This window comes from Accipiter gentilis, chromosome 16 (genome assembly GCF_929443795.1).
Source record: "Accipiter gentilis chromosome 16, bAccGen1.1, whole genome shotgun sequence".
Classification (NCBI taxonomy): Eukaryota; Metazoa; Chordata; class Aves; order Accipitriformes; family Accipitridae; genus Astur; species Astur gentilis.
This window is the reverse complement of record NC_064895.1, coordinates 30,071,516-30,090,654: the sequence shown is the minus strand read 5'-3', so window position 1 is coordinate 30,090,654 and position 19,139 is coordinate 30,071,516. Positions and strand designations below refer to the sequence as shown.

Below are 19,139 nucleotides of genomic sequence, written 5' to 3'. Positions count from 1 at the left end.
CATCAGTGCCAGCCTGCCCGCTAGCATTTCTATTGAAAAGATCCAGAATTGCTCTAAATAAAGGTGCAAGATGGATGGTGCTGCTGGGGCAGGAACCACGCTCTCCCAACTGTGAAACTGTGGGTGTGAAACAGCCCCAGGAGCCATTTTGCTCCCGAAGCAAAGGGGTTGCTTTGCATCCTGCAGCTCCGTGGGGCATGGCCGTCACCCCAGCCAGTGGGACGTTGCAGCGGACATGGGCTCTGCCCCACCACAGACATACCCGAGCTGCTGCAGAGGGTCTGAAACCCTCACACTGTGGCACCCACCCAGCATCCCCAAACTTTGGGGGAGCTTGTCTTTGGCCAGGCCACCTTTAACTCATCTTTGCAGGATGCGGGTGAGCAGCCACCGTGGTGCCGGGCTGGGGAAACCTCAGAGCCGCATGTGGCACATGGGGTGACAGCAGAGACAGGGAATCTGGGGCTGAAGCTGTCCTGGGAGCAGTGGAGGAGGCTGCAGGCTGGTGGCAAAGCCTTGAGCAGAACCCAAGAGCCCTGCAGCCTCTTCCCATGCCCCGGGGCCACGCGTTTTCCCTCTGGGCTAAAGCCTAGGTGTATTTAAGTGATGTCCCGTCCTTTATCAGCCGTCTCGACGGCTTCCTCTAAGAGGATTGTTGCGGTAGGTGTAATATACTTAAGGGATTGTTAATAACAATAGCGTTTCGGCAGCACACCGTGTGCCAGCAGGCCAGGTTGCTGCCACGGTCCGTTTGGACCTTGCAGATTTACAGGACAACATACTCTGTCAATTAAACTTTATTCTCGGAGCTTATTAGGAAAGAAAACAAACAAACAAGGGCTCAATCCCTTTTGTACAGACTAGGCTAACACAAGAATTCACTAATTCATCATTTAATTGGGGGGAAGAGCTGTACCTGCCATTGGCACCACAGCTGCCTGCCCACCCATATTTATCCAGCCATGGCCTCCTCTGTCCCCTCCCTGCCAGCACACGGTGCCCCAACACTGTGGGGATGAGCGCAGTCCTGCTCAGCAGCTCCTCACACATCTCTCCGCTCACCCTCCGCAGGTGGGTATCACCTGCCCAAAATGGGGGGGACTGGGGGGGCCTTACACCCTCCTCAGCATCCTCTGGCAAGGGGGCTACCCCTCCCAGGGCACCCCAGATTTGGGTGCTGCAATCTGGTTTGGCTGCCCCATGGCAGAGGAGCCAGGCATGTGGCATGTTTGCCCACCTTTGGACTTGCTGGTGCACATCCAGGGCAGTGGGTCCGAGTGCCGGTAAGCCCTGGGGCTGCAGGAACGCTGCGGGCGGGCGCTGAGGAATCCCCGCTGTGGGCAAGCGACATACCCGGACCAGGGAAATGGAGCTTGGTCCTGCCCCGTGCAGAGATGTTTGCAGCTCTGGGGGAGGCAGAAAGCAAATTCTGTGTCCTCCCATCACGCTGGTGAGGGGAACCTGCTACTACCTCCTACAAACCATAATTACTTGATGTTGCTCCAAGAAACGGGGTCAAATGCACAGCCCCAGAGCCCCATGCCTCCTTTGTCACATGGCCTGTGGGATATGGGTGACGTGAGGGACCGGTCTGCAGCCAGCTCCCCAGTTTGCCCGATTTTGGGAGTCATTTGGTGCGCAGGTCAATCAGGAACTGTATCTGACAGGTGGGAGCTGGGTGAAGCTGGGGAGGTGATGTGAGCAGCCATAAAGGCAACCTGGTTGGAAGGGGAAAATTACTGAACAGAAGAAAATGTCTACAGCAAAAATGCCTGCCAGCCTGGGAACTCAGCCTGGGAGCCAGAAGCATCCTTGGGAAGTGCAGCTGGCATCTCTGCAGTGCAGCTGGGTACCGAGAAACCAGAGACATCCTGAGATACCACCAATAAGCGCAAAAACAAGGAACTGTAACAGCAACTTATGGTCTGAAAAGGTGAAAAAGAGTCTGGAAAAAGGGGGAAACATCCTGAGAAAGTAAGAATCAGTAACTGCCGCTGGCTGTTCTAACTGCAAGAACAGGAAAACAGTCTGGAAAACTAGAAATTGGTCAGAGAGAACAGAAAACGTCGTCATCTATTGTCTGTTCCAGGTGAAAAATAGGAATTAACAGCATATATTGGCTGTTTGAAGTGGTGGTGTCCTATGCCCTCTTATGTGTCTAGTATAAAAATGACATAGTTTTTACCCAAATAGAGCTTTTCTCTCTGAGACCTTCACACGCTGCACAGACTTTTCCCTTTCCTAAACAGGTCTGCATGAACTTTCTATGAGATCTTGGACCCTCGTTGAGGATGTCTGGCTGACTCCAAACTCCATGATGCAGATCATCTTCAAAGTGAGACTCTGTTATTTTAGTGGTCCCCCTCGGGGTCCCATGTTGGGCTTGGTTCAGTTTGTCCTGCCACTTCTGGGATGGCTGGGTCCCCTTTGGGGATCTGTTTAATGCACTTGATATAGGAAACATACATTATATATATATGTGTGTGTATATAAGTAAGCTATCATAAGTATATCTAGTGTTTTATATTATTTATAAATTTGCTTCACTAGTGATAAGATTGTAGTAATCCATAATATTATATGTATTTGATTCCTGCTGTTATTGATTGCTGCTATTATTGGTTGTTGCTATAATTAATTGCTGCTGTACTATTGATTGCTGATAATAATATTGTAAATTGTAATAGCTTGATACATATATATTCCCTTTATTAATCATTGCTAGAAGTGATTTTTGTGGTATTTGTGGCAATGCGTAATAGAGTAGAGAAATTTAGAGATCAAGCTTCTGTGTCCCTGTGTATTAGGGAATCCGGCAGACCCAAGGTCCTGATTTGGACACACCGGCAGGCCGGGGAACCCTTTAGGTCGTGACATGGCGTCAGGCTGGGTTTGGGGTCCTGCAGCGGCAGCGGGGCATGCTCGCCTGGGTCATGTCCTGTGTCCCTCTGAGGATCTCTCTCGGTGAAACAGCTCCTGCGGAGCGTGTTCAGGTGCATCCTCGGTGCAGGAGCCCAGTAGCCAGGGATGCAGTGGGGCTGCAGAGGGGCTCCATGCCCTTGGCTGCAGCTTTGCTCATGGTTTGTGCTGGATGACAGCTTGTCCTTGCAAAACTTGTTCCTTTGCTGCAATTTTCCTGCTCCTTCTGGCTACATATGCCCAGCCTCAGCTTGCGTTGCTCATGACCCATGCACGTCCACAGTGCAATGGGTAATTGGCAATGACAAAGGCAAAGCTTGGCTCACAGCAATGGTCACACTGGTTCTGCCACCTCCAAAATAGCGTGGCTTCTGTAGAAAGCAACTCAGGACCCACTCGTGCAGGCCTGGGCAGCAGCGTGCACTGCGTGGGGGGGCTACACCACTGCAAACACCCGGTTGCAGACTCAGCTGCTGCTGAGGAGCGGAGATGCTGTCGGAGGAAATTTCACCTCTTTGGGAACCACTCAGAAGCTGACAGATTAAAAAAGTGCTCTGAAGGATTTTGCTTGATCAGTCTGGATCCTATAAACAGGGGCTAGTACAGGCTCGCCAAATCCCTGATGGAGTCCCTGAACATCACCCAAATCTGCTGCAACCTGCTGCGAAAGCTGAACATACCTCGGGATAGCAGCGCTCCAGTCCTGTGCGGAGCCATGAGGGAAGAATATCCCGTCTGCCTGCAGTGCCGTCGATGCCTCACCGGCAGCTGCCCGCACTGCAGCCAGCCCGTGGCAGAACAGGACCTGCCCACGCTGGCTGTCACCCTCTGCACTGTGGACATGCTGGTGCACGAGGAGGACCTCCAGCTGGAAGTGGGGCTGGGCTTTGAGCTGGCCATCGACGGGGAGCTGCTCTACGCGTGGGAGATAACCCAGCGGCTCCCCAAAATCGCCCCTGAGAGATGCTGCGAGGAGTGCAGCGCGCCTCTGGCCAGGAGCCCCGGGGCCAGCAAGGGCTTGCGGGCATTGTTCCCCGTGCCCAGATTCTCGGGAATAGCAGCGGGACAGATGAGGCTGGGCAGGCAGGACGCGAGGGCTCCTCCTGCAAGGCACGCTGGGGCAAAAGATACCAGCCGTGCTGACCTGCAGCCAGCCAGGCGGGGGGAGTCTGTCCCCACCGTGGTCCCCACGTGGCCCCTGCCCCCATGGGCACAGCCTCCCCCTCCCACGGCCCTGGAGCGGCTGCGGAGAGTCGGGCTGGAGCCCCTGCCCTTGGTGGGCTACAAGGGCCTGCGGCAGGGGGTCAGGCTGCAGCGCGTCCGGAAGTCCTGGTGCAAAGTGAAGAGCAGCGTGCGAGGGCGCTTGGCACCGAAGGGCACCATGGAAGCGGACCCGAAGCTGCCGTTCCACCTCCGGTTTCAGGTCGACACGCTCTTCCATGCCATAGCGATGGAGGCGTGAGGAGCACCGGCAAGAAAAGTCATCGTGATAGCTCCCTGCAGCCACACAACAACCCCGACAGGGTGTGCCAGCACCCTGGCCGGGATCCCTGGTACAACAGAGAGGAGAAGGGACCATCACGGTGTCCCTGGCTGGTGAGAAGCCGTCGGTCCCTGGGGATGGGAGTGGGGGGCTGCTGCCAGGGCCACCAGCAGGTCCCCCCGGGGTGCTAGAGCAGCCCTGGTGCCACCAAGACCAAGTAGCCATCGCAGTGGCCCATCCTGGCCGAGGGGTGGAGGTGGGTGGCCCAGAGGGACCTTCCCTGCCCACTCTCCCGCAGGCCCTGGGCTATGTCCTGGGCTGCGCTGCCCCTCCGAACCCTGACACAGGGGCTCTCTGGGGTGGCTGCTCCCCAATGGCGTCACAGTCTCCCACGCCAGCTCAGCCCTGGGTTGACGTGGCAGCCATTGTGTGTCTACACGATGTCACCACAACATCACAAAGGTGTCCCCCCTCTTAGTGGGTTGCGGGGAGGCTCGGGTGTCACTTTGACTGCACGCGAGCCAGCGAGCAGATGGGCAAGCGTGTGGAAAAGACAGCAGAGATGGGAGGAGAAGCAAACCAGCAGGTAGGAGCGGGGTGCTTTGGCATCCCCCCAACCTCTCCTCCCCGGGTTTCTCGGCCTCCGCACAAAGGGGCCCTCCTGACGCCTTTGCACATCCCCTGGTCATGCAGAACCGCTGGAGGAGATGCTGGCGATCCCTGCGCGAGATGGAGGAGTGGAAGGTGACGGTGCTGCTCTTCCTCTCCAGCCTGAGCCTCTGGGGCCTCTGCACACTCGTGCTGCCCTGCACCCCCAGCTTGGTGGCCATCCTGGGTCTGGGCATCTTCATGGCCTGGTGGCCCAACATCAAGGCCAAGGTCAAGGTAGGCGTCCGTCCTGGCGTTGCTCCAAATGCTCCCTGGGCAGGGGCTAGCCCAGGGCAGAGCCCATCCCCGGGGATTTTTGGGAGGGAGCGGTGAACAGAGGCCATTGCCCACCCAGGCAGGCCCCTGCTCCACAGCCACCGAGCCACCTCCGCTTGGGCACCGGCTCGGGGCCGGGGCCGCTTCTGTCCCTGAAACTCCGGTTACCCTTCCCAGGGTCCTCATCTGCTGGGCAGGAGAGGGGAGACACCTCACGCTAACCGGGGGCTTGCTTTCTGGGAACAGGGGACTTGTGCGGGGAAGAGACGTCGCAGCAGCAGGAGGAAGGACCCGATAGGTGAGCAGCCCCATCCCAGAGCTGCGCCGGGCTCCACAGCAGCTCCCGGCCGAGAGACGCCGTTGCACCCTGCGAGAGATGGCTGCCCTCGCTCACTCTCCCTCTGTCTCTTCTCCCAGGATCATCCGTCCCCTGGGAAGCCATGGAGGGCTCTGCTGAGAGCCTGAAGGCAAGGTAAGCGGAGTGTTTCCCTTCAGGGGGGCAGCCCCTCTGGGAGCCCCTGGCTGGGGAACCCCACTGGTGGGTTCCTCTGCCCCATTGCCCCCAGGAGGCTGTGGGTGGGCGAGAGCAGGATTCAGCAGAGAGCCAGGGTCCGGGCTCAGCCCCAGGAAGGGAAAGGGCTCGAGGGGCGAGGGAAGGGAGGGATGGCTCAGGGAGGGCAGGTTTCCAGGCCAGTGCCCTCTGGTGACCCCCCCCCCCCCCCCCGCCCACCGGTGGCCCCGTCACCCCTCTCTGTCCTCAGCCCCTGGCCTGGGCTGGCCCCATGTTCTCGAGACCCCAGCTTCACCCCCAGCATCCCAGAGCTGGCAGGACTGGCTGCGGGCAGCTGGGAGATCGCCCAGGAGAAGGCAGAGAGAGGGAGCCGGGTGGGTCCTGTCCCACAGCAGCCCCCACAGTCCCGCCGGTATGTCCCCCCACAGGTCGGGGAAGACCCATGGAGGACAATGGTGGGAAAGCGGCTACGGCAAGGAAGCAGCCTCTGCAAGGGAGATCCCCTCGGACACCGGAGACGTGGGTCAACGTGGAAATTTCAGTGCTGCCAGCAGATCAGGGAGCCAGCCCTCCGTCGCCAACATGGAGGAGCTCGCCAGATCTCTGATGGAGTCCCTGAACATCGCCCAAATCTGCCGCAACCTGCTGCGAAAGCTGAACATACCTCGGGATAGCAGCGCTCCAGTCCTGTGCGGAGCCATGAGGGAAGAATATCCCGTCTGCCTGCAGTGCCGTCGATGCCTCACCGGCAGCTGCCCGCACTGCAGCCAGCCCGTGGCAGAACAGGACCTGCCCACGCTGGCCGTCACCCTCTGCACTGTGGACATGCTGGTGCACGAGGAGGACCTCCAGCTGGAAGTGGGGCTGGGCTTTGAGCTGGCCATCAACGGGGAGCTGCTCTACGCGTGGGAGATAACCCAGCGGCTCCCCAAAATCGCCCCTGAAAGATGCTGCGAGGAGTGCAGCGCGCCTCTGCCCAGGAGCCTCAGGGACAGCAAGGGCTTGCGGGCATCGTTCCCCGTGCCCAGATTCTCGGGAATAGCAGCGGGACAGATGAGGCTGGGCAGGCAGGACGCGAGGGCTCCTCCTGCAAGGCACGCTGGGGCAAAAGATACCAGCCGTGCTGACCTGCAGCCAGCCAGGCGGGGGGAGTCTGTCCCCACCGTGGTCCCCACGTGGCCCCTGCCCCCATGGGCACAGCCTCCCCCTCCCACGGCCCTGGAGCGGCTGCGGAGAGTTGGGCTGGAGCCCCTGCCCTTGGTGGGCTACAAGGGCCTGCGGCAGGGGGTCAGGCTGCAGCGCGTCCGGAAGTCCTGGTGCAAAGTGAAGAGCAGCGTGCGAGGGCGCTTGGCACCGAAGGGCACCATGGAAGCGGACCCGAAGCTGCCGTTCCACCTCCGGTTTCAGGTCGACGCGCTCTTCCACGCCATGGCAATGGAGGCGTGAGGGGCATCGGCAAGAAAAGGTGGGACGGGGAGGAGCGTGGGCAGGGCAAGCGCAGGACGGGAGGACGGGGACGGGTCTGGGCTGTCTTGTGCAGCCGTGGAAGCTGTGCTGTTCAGGAGGCGTTTCTGTGGGACAAGATCGTGTGGTCTGGCAGAGCGGGGGCGACAGTGAGAGATGCGCTGGCCTCTCGCTGAGTTTTGGTGTGGACACCGCTGGGAGGGAAAACACGCGGAGAGGCAGGGTCCGGCTCAGAGCCGGAAAGTGGCCGGGGTAGGTGGGGATCCTGCGGGGCTTGCGGAGGGCAAGGGTTAATGCCGGGGATGTGCAGGAGATGCCCCTTCGCTCAGAGACCCCGTTTGGAGGCCAGGGCCCCCCTCTGCCCCCAGCCTGGGCCTCTGTGGGGGGGAACCTGCCCGGGGACGAATGGAGCCCTGGGGTCCCTCCTCAACCCCGTTCTCTCTTCCAGGGCAGGCCAGAAGAGACTTCCCGCTGGGCAGCACCCCCAACCGATGGGGAGAAGTGACTGGGGCTTCCCTGCCCAGCAGCAGCCCCTCTCGGTCCCCGTTGCCCCCAAGACATCGCTGTCTGCCTGCTGCCGTCCTGCCCAGAGGGGAAGGCAGGGCCGTGCCTGCTCTGCTCCCCGTGCAGCTGAGGGACCAGGCTGCCGGCCAGGGCACGGACACTGGGGAGAGGCAGCGGGAAAAGAGGCTGCCACTGGGAAGCCGCGGGGCAGCCGGAGGGAAGGAGGAAGGGGCTTGTCTTGAGAAGCAGCCAGCGACACACGGTTTCCCCACTAACACGAGGCCTCTGCAGAGAAGCCAGCAGTGAAACCCAACCTTTATTGATCGATTAAAAGAGTAGCATCCTTAAAACAGACCCAAGAGCTCTTCTGTTATTGCATGAACGGGGGTAGGGTAGGGTGTCAGGGACAGTGCTGGCAAGGGAGACGGACATTGGGGCCACTCTGTGCCTCATCCCCACCCTATGCGGGGCTGCAACGTCCCCAGCTGATCCATCCCAGGTCCCTGCTTCACCCTAGTTCCTGAAGTCCCTCCGAGGAGCCTTTTGGGAGCGCTCCCCCGGCCCCGGCCCCAGCTCTCCCTCCCTTTCCCCTGGGGCCGGGGGCTGAGCTCCCTGGGAGGGCTCCGAGACTCCCAGCCTGGGTGCCCCGGTGAGGGATGCACAGCCTCAGGCTCGATGCCATCCTCCAGCCCCATTTCTCTGGGACTAAAGCCACGAAGGGGACCCACAGAGGAGGAGTGCAAAAGAGGAGGCCTAGCAACAGCAGCAGCAGCGGCAGGGAGATGTCCCTTGAAAGGCTGCAGGAGAAGGGCACAGTGCACAGGGCACCCCCGTTTCCCCAGTCCAAATGCCCTCCACCAGCAACGGGGCCCTCCTGAGCTGTTCTGGGGATCGGCACCCAGGCTGGCGGAGGGGCGATGTGCCTGGTGCGAAATGTATATTGTCTTTCGCAAAATGAGAATACTGAAAGTTTGCCTAACTGCCGCATAAGCTATATCTTGACAGGATGTTTGCTTCACTGACACTAAGCTAGGCCTTGACACGGGAAATGTAACCTTGGAGCTAATTGGAAATGGAAAGATGGAACGATAAGACAACCGCCTGCAGATGCCGGAAAATCGCGGGGTGAAAGGTGCAGCTGGAGGAAGACTACTAACTTCATCCCTTGCGGATCCCTGGGAGCCCCCCCAAACCATGAGAGATGCGTGCAAGTGGGGGTGGTCTGGGGTGGAGTTATGTTAATAGGTATCTGAAATATTAAAGTGACTTTTTGAAAATGCCACGAACACAGTGTATAAAAGGTGAGTTCGGGTGCAACCGGGTGCGCCTCTGGTTTCAACCATGTGCCCAGCGCTGTTTGCCTTTGCTTTATAATAAAGTTGTAAAATTCATAAAATTCTGCGTGAGTGCGTTTCTCACACCTGGCACAGAGGGGTTGCTGGGCATGGGGTTCACAGGGGGAGGAAGAGCTGAGGGGAGATGCTGCAACTTGCTGCCATCTTCCCGCTCACGGGGTGGAGGCAGGGAGGGCTGTCTTCTGCTGAGAAGTCACCTGTGCTTTGTCCCTGCACCTGCAGCTCTGGGGAACGGGGACTTTTGGGAAGCTCCAGCTGGCGTGATCCCTCCTTCCCACCTCCTGGGTGGACTGAGGAAAAATGTGCGCCTACTGAAAGGAGGGTGCAAAGAGGACGGAGCCAGGCTCTTTTCAGCGGTCCCGGCGGCCACGGGCACACACTCAGACGCAGGAGGGTCCTGCTGAACAGGAGGGAACGTGTTTTTTACTGGGAGGGTTGCCCAAGGAGGCTGTGGAGCCTCTGCCTTTGGAGACAAGTCAAAAGCAGTCTGGATGTGGCCCAGGACAAGCGGCTGAGGGTGGCCCTGCTTGAGCAGGGGCTCAGACCAGGCCACCTCCAGACAGGCTCCTGTGAGGAGCCCTGTGGTGGCTGACAGGGGGGTCTGCCGACCCAGCCAGTACCAGCGGTGCAGCGCAGAGGACACAGAGCCCCAGCAATGCCTCAGAGTGCCCCCGCGGACGTTTTTCACCCCAATAATTCGCCCTTTCTCCCCCTTTTTCGCTCCTTTCCTTGGGATCAAGCCCGCGTTTCCCCCTCTCCCGCCTCAGGGCAGTTGCCTCAGGGGGCACGCGCAGCAACGGGCGCTGCGCGGACCGCGGCGCGCGCCGCTCGGAGGAGGCGGGAAGCCGCGGCGAGCACGCGCTCCCCTGGCGTTGCTAGGCGGCGCCGGGACGCTGCAGCCGCGCGGCGCGCATGCGCGGTCGCCGCCTCAGACGGGGCTGCCTGAGGCGGGGAGCGGGCGCTATGGCGGCGGCGGCGGCGGGCTGGCGGGACCCGGCCCCGGCTCTCAGCGACCCCGGCTTTCAGCGACCCCGGCTTTCAGCGACCCCGGCTCTCAGCGACCCCGGCCCCGGCCCCCAGGAGCGAATCGCCGCCCGCCTCGATGCCAAGCGCCGGTGAGAGACGGGGGCTCGTCCGCCAGCGCCCCGGTTGCGGCGGCCTGCACCCCCAGCCGGCTCCCCCTCAACCCGAGCTGGGCCCGGGCCCCTTCCCTGCTCCCAGCCGGCACCAAGTCGCGCACCTCCTCCCCAGACCCCGCGTCTGGTCACAGGGGGTTTCCTCTTCCCCGAACTGGGAGGGTTTCCTCTTTTCCCCGAACTGGCACGGGGGTGGACGTCCCCACCCTCAAACCAGTGCCGGTTCCAGATCCCTTACCCCAAACTGCAACCCGGTCCTGACCCCCCCACCCAGAACCAGCAGAGGCTCAGAGACTGTCCTCGGGTCTCAGAACATCCCCTGCCCCACACCGGCACTGGGGCCAGGACCCCTGCCACCAACTGGCAGGGGGCAGGGACCTGACAGGGCCTTGCCAGCCTTCCCGGGACCCAGGACCTCTCCCCAAAGGGGCCTGGGGTCAGGGACCACCCTGAATCCGGAACCAGTCAGACATTCCCCCTTCCCTGCCGATTGGCAGGAGGTCAGGGACCACCCTCCAAATCAATCCCAGCTCAGCCCACAGTCAGGGACATCCCTGTCCCGTCCCCAGGCCAGCCCTGGGGCAGCGATACCCCCTGCCTCAAGATATCGCCCTGCCATGGACCCTGTGCCCCCATGGACAGAATCAGCGGCAGGCCAGTAGCCTCCCTGGATCAGGCCAATGTTCCCAAACCTGGGACTTGCAGGCCATGGGCACGCCTTTTCCCCAAACCAGGACTGAAGTGGTGTCCTCACCCAAGCACTCTGCAGACACCCACTATAGCCCCTCCCACAGAGCCCACAGGTAGCCCTGGCACCCCTCTCTGTCCTCAGCCTCTGGCCTGGGCTGGCCCTTTTCTCCTTGGGCTGGCGGGCGCCGAGCCCCTCACTATGCACCTTGTGCTGCAGGCCTGGGCTTGCCCCATGTTTCCGAGACCCCAGCTTCACCCCCAGCATCCCAGAGCTGACAGGGCTGGCTGTGGGCAGCTGGGAGATCACCCAGGAGAAGGCAGAGAGAGGGAGCCGGGTAGGTCCTGTCCCACAGCAGCCCCCACAGTCCCGCCGGTATGTCCCCCACAGGTCGGGGAAGCCCCATGGAGGAGAATGGTGGGAAAGCGGCTACGGCAGGGAAGCAGCCTCTGCAAGGGACCTCTCCTCACAGACCGGAGATGTGGGTCGATGTGGAAATTCCAGTGCTGCCAGCAGATCAGAGCTCCTCAGGAGCCAGCCCTCCGTCGCCAACATGGAGGAGCTCGCCAGATCCCTGAACATCACCCAAATCTGCCTCAACTCGCTGGGAAAGCTAAACAAAGCTTGGGATAGCAGCGCTCCAGTCCTGTGCGGAGCCACGTGGGAAGACTACCTCGTCTGCCTGCAGTGCCGTCGATGCCTCACCGGCAGCTGCCCGCACTGCAGCCAGCCCGCGGCAGAACAGGACCTGCCCATGCTGGCCGTCACCCTCTGCACTGCGGACATGCTGGTGCACGAGGAGGACTTCCAGCTGGAAGTGGGGCTGGGCTTTGAGCTGGCCATCAGCGGGGAGCCAGTCTACGCGTGGGAGATAACCCAGCGGCTCCCCAGAATCGCCCCTGAGAGATGCTGCGAGGAATGCAAGGCGCCTCTGCCCAGGAGCCCTGGGGACGGCAAGGGCTTGCGGGCATCGTTCCCTGTCCCCAGATCCCCGGGAATACCAGCGGGACAGGTGAGGCTGGGCAGGCAGGACGCGAGGGCTCCTCCTGCAAGGCACGCTGGAGCAAAAGATACCAGCCGTGCTGACCTGCAGCCAGCCAGGCGGGGGGAGTCTGTCCCCGCCGTGGTCCCCACGTGGCCCTTGCCCCCATGGGCACAGCCTCCCCCTCCCACGGCCCTGGAGCGGCTGCGGAGAGTCGGGCTGGAGCCCCTGCCCTTGGTGGGCTACAAGGGCCTGCGTGAGGGTGTCAGGCTGCAGCACGTCTGGCAGTCCTGGTGCAAAGTGAAGAACAGCGTGCGGAGGAGCTTCGGGGCCAAGCGGGGCTGGCTGTGGCTAGCAAGGAGCTCGTCACCCAAGGGCACCATGGAAGGGGACCCGAAGCTTCCGTTCCACCTACGGTTTCAGGTCAATGCGCTCTTGCACGCCATGGTGATGCAGGTATAAGGAGCACTGGCAAGAAAAGTCACCATAACAGCCCCTTAAGCGTGAATGGGAATTTCGTGGAGAAACCCTTGAGGCGAGTTCACCTAACCTACTCCCCAGTCTTCCCTCTCAGGTTTCCCTGCCTCCCTGCAGCCACACAACTACTCCGACGGGGTGTGCTAGGGCCCTGGCCAGGATCCCTGGTGCAACAGAGAGGAGAAGGGACCATCATGGTGTCCCTGGCTGGTGAGAAGCCGTCAGTCCCTGGGGATGGGAGTGGGGGGCTGCTGCCAGGGCCACCAGCAGGTCCCCCCGGGGTGCTAGAGCAGCCCTGGTGCCACCAAGACCAAGTAGCCATCGCAGTGGCCCATCCTGGCCGAGGGGTGGAGGTGGGTGGCCCAGAGGGACCTTCCCTGCCCACTCTCCCGCAGGCCCTGGGCTACGTCCTGGGCTGCGCTGCCCCTCCGAACCCTGACACAGGGGCTCTTTGGGGTGGCTGCTCCCCGATGGCGTCACAATCTCCCACGCCAGCTCAGCCCTGGGTTGACGTGGCAGCCATTGTGTGTCTACACGATGTCACCACAACATCACAAAGGTGTCCCCCCTCTTAGTGGGTTGCGGGGAGGCTCGGGTGTCACTTTGACTGCACGCGAGCCAGCGAGCAGATGGGCAAGCGTGTGGAAAAGACAGCAGAGATGGGAGGAGAAGCAAACCAGCAGGTAGGAGCGGGGTGCTTTGGCATCCCCCCAACCTCTCCTCCCCGGGTTTCTCGGCCTCCGCACAAAGGGGCCCTCCTGACGCCTTTGCACATCCCCTGGTCATGCAGAACCGCTGGAGGAGATGCTGGCGATCCCTGCGCGAGATGGAGGAGTGGAAGGTGACGGTGCTGCTCTTCCTCTCCAGCCTGAGCCTCTGGGGCCTCTGCACACTCGTGCTGCCCTGCACCCCCAGCTTGGTGGCCATCCTGGGTCTGGGCATCTTCATGGCCTGGTGGCCCAACATCAAGGCCAAGGTCAAGGTAGGCGTCCGTCCTGGCGTTGCTCCAAATGCTCCCTGGGCAGGGGCTAGCCCAGGGCAGAGCCCATCCCCGGGGATTTTTGGGAGGGAGCGGTGAACAGAGGCCATTGCCCACCCAGGCAGGCCCCTGCTCCACAGCCACCGAGCCACCTCCGCTTGGGCACCGGCTCGGGGCCGGGGCCGCTTCTGTCCCTGAAACTCCGGTTACCCTTCCCAGGGTCCTCATCTGCTGGGCAGGAGAGGGGAGACACCTCACGCTAACCGGGGGCTTGCTTTCTGGGAACAGGGGACTTGTGCGGGGAAGAGACGTCGCAGCAGCAGGAGGAAGGACCCGATAGGTGAGCAGCCCCATCCCAGAGCTGCGCCGGGCTCCACAGCAGCTCCCGGCCGAGAGACGCCGTTGCACCCTGCGAGAGATGGCTGCCCTCGCTCACTCTCCCTCTGTCTCTTCTCCCAGGATCATCCGTCCCCTGGGAAGCCATGGAGGGCTCTGCTGAGAGCCTGAAGGCAAGGTAAGCGGAGTGTTTCCCTTCAGGGGGGCAGCCCCTCTGGGAGCCCCTGGCTGGGGAACCCCACTGGTGGGTTCCTCTGCCCCATTGCCCCCAGGAGGCTGTGGGTGGGCGAGAGCAGGATTCAGCAGAGAGCCAGGGTCCGGGCTCAGCCCCAGGAAGGGAAAGGGCTCGAGGGGCGAGGGAAGGGAGGGATGGCTCAGGGAGGGCAGGTTTCCAGGCCAGTGCCCTCTGGTGACCCCCCCCCCCCCCCCGCCCACCGGTGGCCCCGTCACCCCTCTCTGTCCTCAGCCCCTGGCCTGGGCTGGCCCCATGTTCTCGAGACCCCAGCTTCACCCCCAGCATCCCAGAGCTGGCAGGACTGGCTGCGGGCAGCTGGGAGATCGCCCAGGAGAAGGCAGAGAGAGGGAGCCGGGTGGGTCCTGTCCCACAGCAGCCCCCACAGTCCCGCCGGTATGTCCCCCCACAGGTCGGGGAAGACCCATGGAGGACAATGGTGGGAAAGCGGCTACGGCAAGGAAGCAGCCTCTGCAAGGGAGATCCCCTCGGACACCGGAGACGTGGGTCAACGTGGAAATTTCAGTGCTGCCAGCAGATCAGGGAGCCAGCCCTCCGTCGCCAACATGGAGGAGCTCGCCAGATCTCTGATGGAGTCCCTGAACATCGCCCAAATCTGCCGCAACCTGCTGCGAAAGCTGAACATACCTCGGGATAGCAGCGCTCCAGTCCTGTGCGGAGCCATGAGGGAAGAATATCCCGTCTGCCTGCAGTGCCGTCGATGCCTCACCGGCAGCTGCCCGCACTGCAGCCAGCCCGTGGCAGAACAGGACCTGCCCACGCTGGCCGTCACCCTCTGCACTGTGGACATGCTGGTGCACGAGGAGGACCTCCAGCTGGAAGTGGGGCTGGGCTTTGAGCTGGCCATCAACGGGGAGCTGCTCTACGCGTGGGAGATAACCCAGCGGCTCCCCAAAATCGCCCCTGAAAGATGCTGCGAGGAGTGCAGCGCGCCTCTGCCCAGGAGCCTCAGGGACAGCAAGGGCTTGCGGGCATCGTTCCCCGTGCCCAGATTCTCGGGAATAGCAGCGGGACAGATGAGGCTGGGCAGGCAGGACGCGAGGGCTCCTCCTGCAAGGCACGCTGGGGCAAAAGATACCAGCCGTGCTGACCTGCAGCCAGCCAGGCGGGGGGAGTCTGTCCCCACCGTGGTCCCCACGTGGCCCCTGCCCCCATGGGCACAGCCTCCCCCTCCCACGGCCCTGGAGCGGCTGCGGAGAGTTGGGCTGGAGCCCCTGCCCTTGGTGGGCTACAAGGGCCTGCGGCAGGGGGTCAGGCTGCAGCGCGTCCGGAAGTCCTGGTGCAAAGTGAAGAGCAGCGTGCGAGGGCGCTTGGCACCGAAGGGCACCATGGAAGCGGACCCGAAGCTGCCGTTCCACCTCCGGTTTCAGGTCGACGCGCTCTTCCACGCCATGGCAATGGAGGCGTGAGGGGCATCGGCAAGAAAAGGTGGGACGGGGAGGAGCGTGGGCAGGGCAAGCGCAGGACGGGAGGACGGGGACGGGTCTGGGCTGTCTTGTGCAGCCGTGGAAGCTGTGCTGTTCAGGAGGCGTTTCTGTGGGACAAGATCGTGTGGTCTGGCAGAGCGGGGGCGACAGTGAGAGATGCGCTGGCCTCTCGCTGAGTTTTGGTGTGGACACCGCTGGGAGGGAAAACACGCGGAGAGGCAGGGTCCGGCTCAGAGCCGGAAAGTGGCCGGGGTAGGTGGGGATCCTGCGGGGCTTGCGGAGGGCAAGGGTTAATGCCGGGGATGTGCAGGAGATGCCCCTTCGCTCAGAGACCCCGTTTGGAGGCCAGGGCCCCCCTCTGCCCCCAGCCTGGGCCTCTGTGGGGGGGAACCTGCCCGGGGACGAATGGAGCCCTGGGGTCCCTCCTCAACCCCGTTCTCTCTTCCAGGGCAGGCCAGAAGAGACTTCCCGCTGGGCAGCACCCCCAACCGATGGGGAGAAGTGACTGGGGCTTCCCTGCCCAGCAGCAGCCCCTCTCGGTCCCCGTTGCCCCCAAGACATCGCTGTCTGCCTGCTGCCGTCCTGCCCAGAGGGGAAGGCAGGGCCGTGCCTGCTCTGCTCCCCGTGCAGCTGAGGGACCAGGCTGCCGGCCAGGGCACGGACACTGGGGAGAGGCAGCGGGAAAAGAGGCTGCCACTGGGAAGCCGCGGGGCAGCCGGAGGGAAGGAGGAAGGGGCTTGTCTTGAGAAGCAGCCAGCGACACACGGTTTCCCCACTAACACGAGGCCTCTGCAGAGAAGCCAGCAGTGAAACCCAACCTTTATTGATCGATTAAAAGAGTAGCATCCTTAAAACAGACCCAAGAGCTCTTCTGTTATTGCATGAACGGGGGTAGGGTAGGGTGTCAGGGACAGTGCTGGCAAGGGAGACGGACATTGGGGCCACTCTGTGCCTCATCCCCACCCTATGCGGGGCTGCAACGTCCCCAGCTGATCCATCCCAGGTCCCTGCTTCACCCTAGTTCCTGAAGTCCCTCCGAGGAGCCTTTTGGGAGCGCTCCCCCGGCCCCGGCCCCAGCTCTCCCTCCCTTTCCCCTGGGGCCGGGGGCTGAGCTCCCTGGGAGGGCTCCGAGACTCCCAGCCTGGGTGCCCCGGTGAGGGATGCACAGCCTCAGGCTCGATGCCATCCTCCAGCCCCATTTCTCTGGGACTAAAGCCACGAAGGGGACCCACAGAGGAGGAGTGCAAAAGAGGAGGCCTAGCAACAGCAGCAGCAGCGGCAGGGAGATGTCCCTTGAAAGGCTGCAGGAGAAGGGCACAGTGCACAGGGCACCCCCGTTTCCCCAGTCCAAATGCCCTCCACCAGCAACGGGGCCCTCCTGAGCTGTTCTGGGGATCGGCACCCAGGCTGGCGGAGGGGCGATGTGCCTGGTGCGAAATGTATATTGTCTTTCGCAAAATGAGAATACTGAAAGTTTGCCTAACTGCCGCATAAGCTATATCTTGACAGGATGTTTGCTTCACTGACACTAAGCTAGGCCTTGACACGGGAAATGTAACCTTGGAGCTAATTGGAAATGGAAAGATGGAACGATAAGACAACCGCCTGCAGATGCCGGAAAATCGCGGGGTGAAAGGTGCAGCTGGAGGAAGACTACTAACTTCATCCCTTGCGGATCCCTGGGAGCCCCCCCAAACCATGAGAGATGCGTGCAAGTGGGGGTGGTCTGGGGTGGAGTTATGTTAATAGGTATCTGAAATATTAAAGTGACTTTTTGAAAATGCCACGAACACAGTGTATAAAAGGTGAGTTCGGGTGCAACCGGGTGCGCCTCTGGTTTCAACCATGTGCCCAGCGCTGTTTGCCTTTGCTTTATAATAAAGTTGTAAAATTCATAAAATTCTGCGTGAGTGCGTTTCTCACACCTGGCACAGAGGGGTTGCTGGGCATGGGGTTCACAGGGGGAGGAAGAGCTGAGGGGAGATGCTGCAACTTGCTGCCATCTTCCCGCTCACGGGGTGGAGGCAGGGAGGGCTGTCTTCTGCTGAGAAGTCACCTGTGCTTTGTCCCTGCACCTGCAGCTCTGGGGAACGGGGACTTTTGGGAAGCTCCAGCTGGCGTGATCCCTCCTTCCCACCTCCTGGGTGGACTGAGGAAAAATGTGCGCCTACTGAAAGGAGGGTGCAAAGAGGACGGAGCCAGGCTCTTTTCAGCGGTCCCGGCGGCCACGGGCACACACTCAGACGCAGGAGGGTCCTGCTGAACAGGAGGGAACGTGTTTTTTACTGGGAGGGTTGCCCAAGGAGGCTGTGGAGCCTCTGCCTGTGGAGACAAGTCAAAAGCAGTCTGGATGTGGCCCAGGACAAGCGGCTGAGGGTGGCCCTGCTTGAGCAGGGGCTCAGACCAGGCCACCTCCAGACAGGCTCCTGTGAGGAGCCCTGTGGTGGCTGACAGGGGGGTCTGCCGACCCAGCCAGTACCAGCGGTGCAGCGCAGAGGACACAGAGCCCCAGCAATGCCTCAGAGTGCCCCCGCGGACGTTTTTCACCCCAATAATTCGCCCTTTCTCCCCCTTTTTCGCTCCTTTCCTTGGGATCAAGCCCGCGTTTCCCCCTCTCCCGCCTCAGGGCAGTTGCCTCAGGGGGCACGCGCAGCAACGGGCGCTGCGCGGACCGCGGCGCGCGCCGCTCGGAGGAGGCGGGAAGCCGCGGCGAGCACGCGCTCCCCTGGCGTTGCTAGGCGGCGCCGGGACGCTGCAGCCGCGCGGCGCGCATGCGCGGTCGCCGCCTCAGACGGGGCTGCCTGAGGCGGGGAGCGGGCGCTATGGCGGCGGCGGCGGCGGGCTGGCGGGACCCGGCCCCGGCTCTCAGCGACCCCGGCTTTCAGCGACCCCGGCTCTCAGCGACCCCGGCTCTCAGCGACCCCGGCCCCGGCCCCCAGGAGCGAATCGCCGCCCGCCTCGATGCCAAGCGCCGGTGAGAGACGGGGGCTCGTCCGCCAGCGCCCCGGTTGCGGCGGCCTGCACCCCCAGCCGGCTCCCCCTCAACCCGAGCTGGGCCCGGGCCCCTTCCCTGCTCCCAGCCGGCACCAAGTCGCGCACCTCCTCCCCAGACCCCGCGTCTGGTCACAGGGGGTTTCCTCTTCCCCGAACTGGGAGGGTTTCCTCTTTTCCCCGAACTGGCACGGGGGTGGACGTCCCCACCCTCAAACCAGTGCCGGTTCCAGATCCCTTACCCCAAACTGCAACCCGGTCCTGACCCCCCCACCCAGAACCAGCAGAGGCTCAGAGACTGTCCTCGGGTCTCAGAACATCCCCTGCCCCACACCGGCACTGGGGCCAGGACCCCTGCCACCAACTGGCAGGGGGCAGGGACCTGACAGGGCCTTGCCAGCCTTCCCGGGACCCAGGACCTCTCCCCAAAGGGGCCTGGGGTCAGGGACCACCCTGAATCCGGAACCAGTCAGACATTCCCCCTTCCCTGCCGATTGGCAGGAGGTCAGGGACCACCCTCCAAATCAATCCCAGCTCAGCCCACAGTCAGGGACATCCCTGTCCCGTCCCCAGGCCAGCCCTGGGGCAGCGATACCCCCTGCCTCAAGATATCGCCCTGCCATGGACCCTGTGCCCCCATGGACAGAATCAGCGGCAGGCCAGTAGCCTCCCTGGATCAGGCCAATGTTCCCAAACCTGGGACTTGCAGG

General features: G+C 62.2%; 2 protein-coding genes across 6 annotated transcripts; both read left to right on the top strand.

The window, feature by feature from the left end:
* The first annotated feature begins 3,983 nt into the window (after nt 1–3,983).
* LOC126046530 (uncharacterized) lies at nt 3,984–16,687 on the top strand. 4 transcript variants are annotated; one of them, XM_049819067.1, is made up of 7 exons: nt 3,984–4,342; nt 12,390–13,126; nt 13,234–13,425; nt 13,711–13,762; nt 13,882–13,936; nt 14,403–15,416; nt 16,029–16,687. In XM_049819067.1, exons 2-7 carry the CDS (start codon nt 13,073–13,075, stop codon nt 16,246–16,248), a joined length of 1,587 nt encoding a protein of 528 aa, XP_049675024.1. In that variant the 5' UTR covers nt 3,984–4,342; nt 12,390–13,072; the 3' UTR covers nt 16,249–16,687. The 4 variants fall into 4 exon arrangements, with proteins under 4 accessions (XP_049675024.1, XP_049675023.1, XP_049675026.1 ...); XM_049819068.1 differs by lacking the exon at nt 3,984–4,342 and adding an exon at nt 12,020–12,389 and having other exon boundaries at nt 12,541–13,126; XM_049819066.1 differs by lacking the exons at nt 3,984–4,342; nt 12,390–13,126 and adding an exon at nt 11,748–11,996.
* On the top strand, nt 4,818–8,550 carry LOC126046533 (uncharacterized). Of its 2 annotated transcripts, none has more exons than XM_049819072.1 (6): nt 4,818–4,988; nt 5,096–5,287; nt 5,573–5,624; nt 5,744–5,798; nt 6,266–7,279; nt 7,892–8,550. In XM_049819072.1, exons 1-6 carry the CDS (start codon nt 4,935–4,937, stop codon nt 8,109–8,111), a joined length of 1,587 nt encoding a protein of 528 aa, XP_049675029.1. In that variant the 5' UTR covers nt 4,818–4,934; the 3' UTR covers nt 8,112–8,550. The 2 variants fall into 2 exon arrangements, with proteins under 2 accessions (XP_049675029.1, XP_049675030.1); XM_049819073.1 differs by having other exon boundaries at nt 6,266–7,302; nt 7,750–8,013.
* Nucleotides 16,688–19,139: the final 2,452 nt, after the last annotated feature.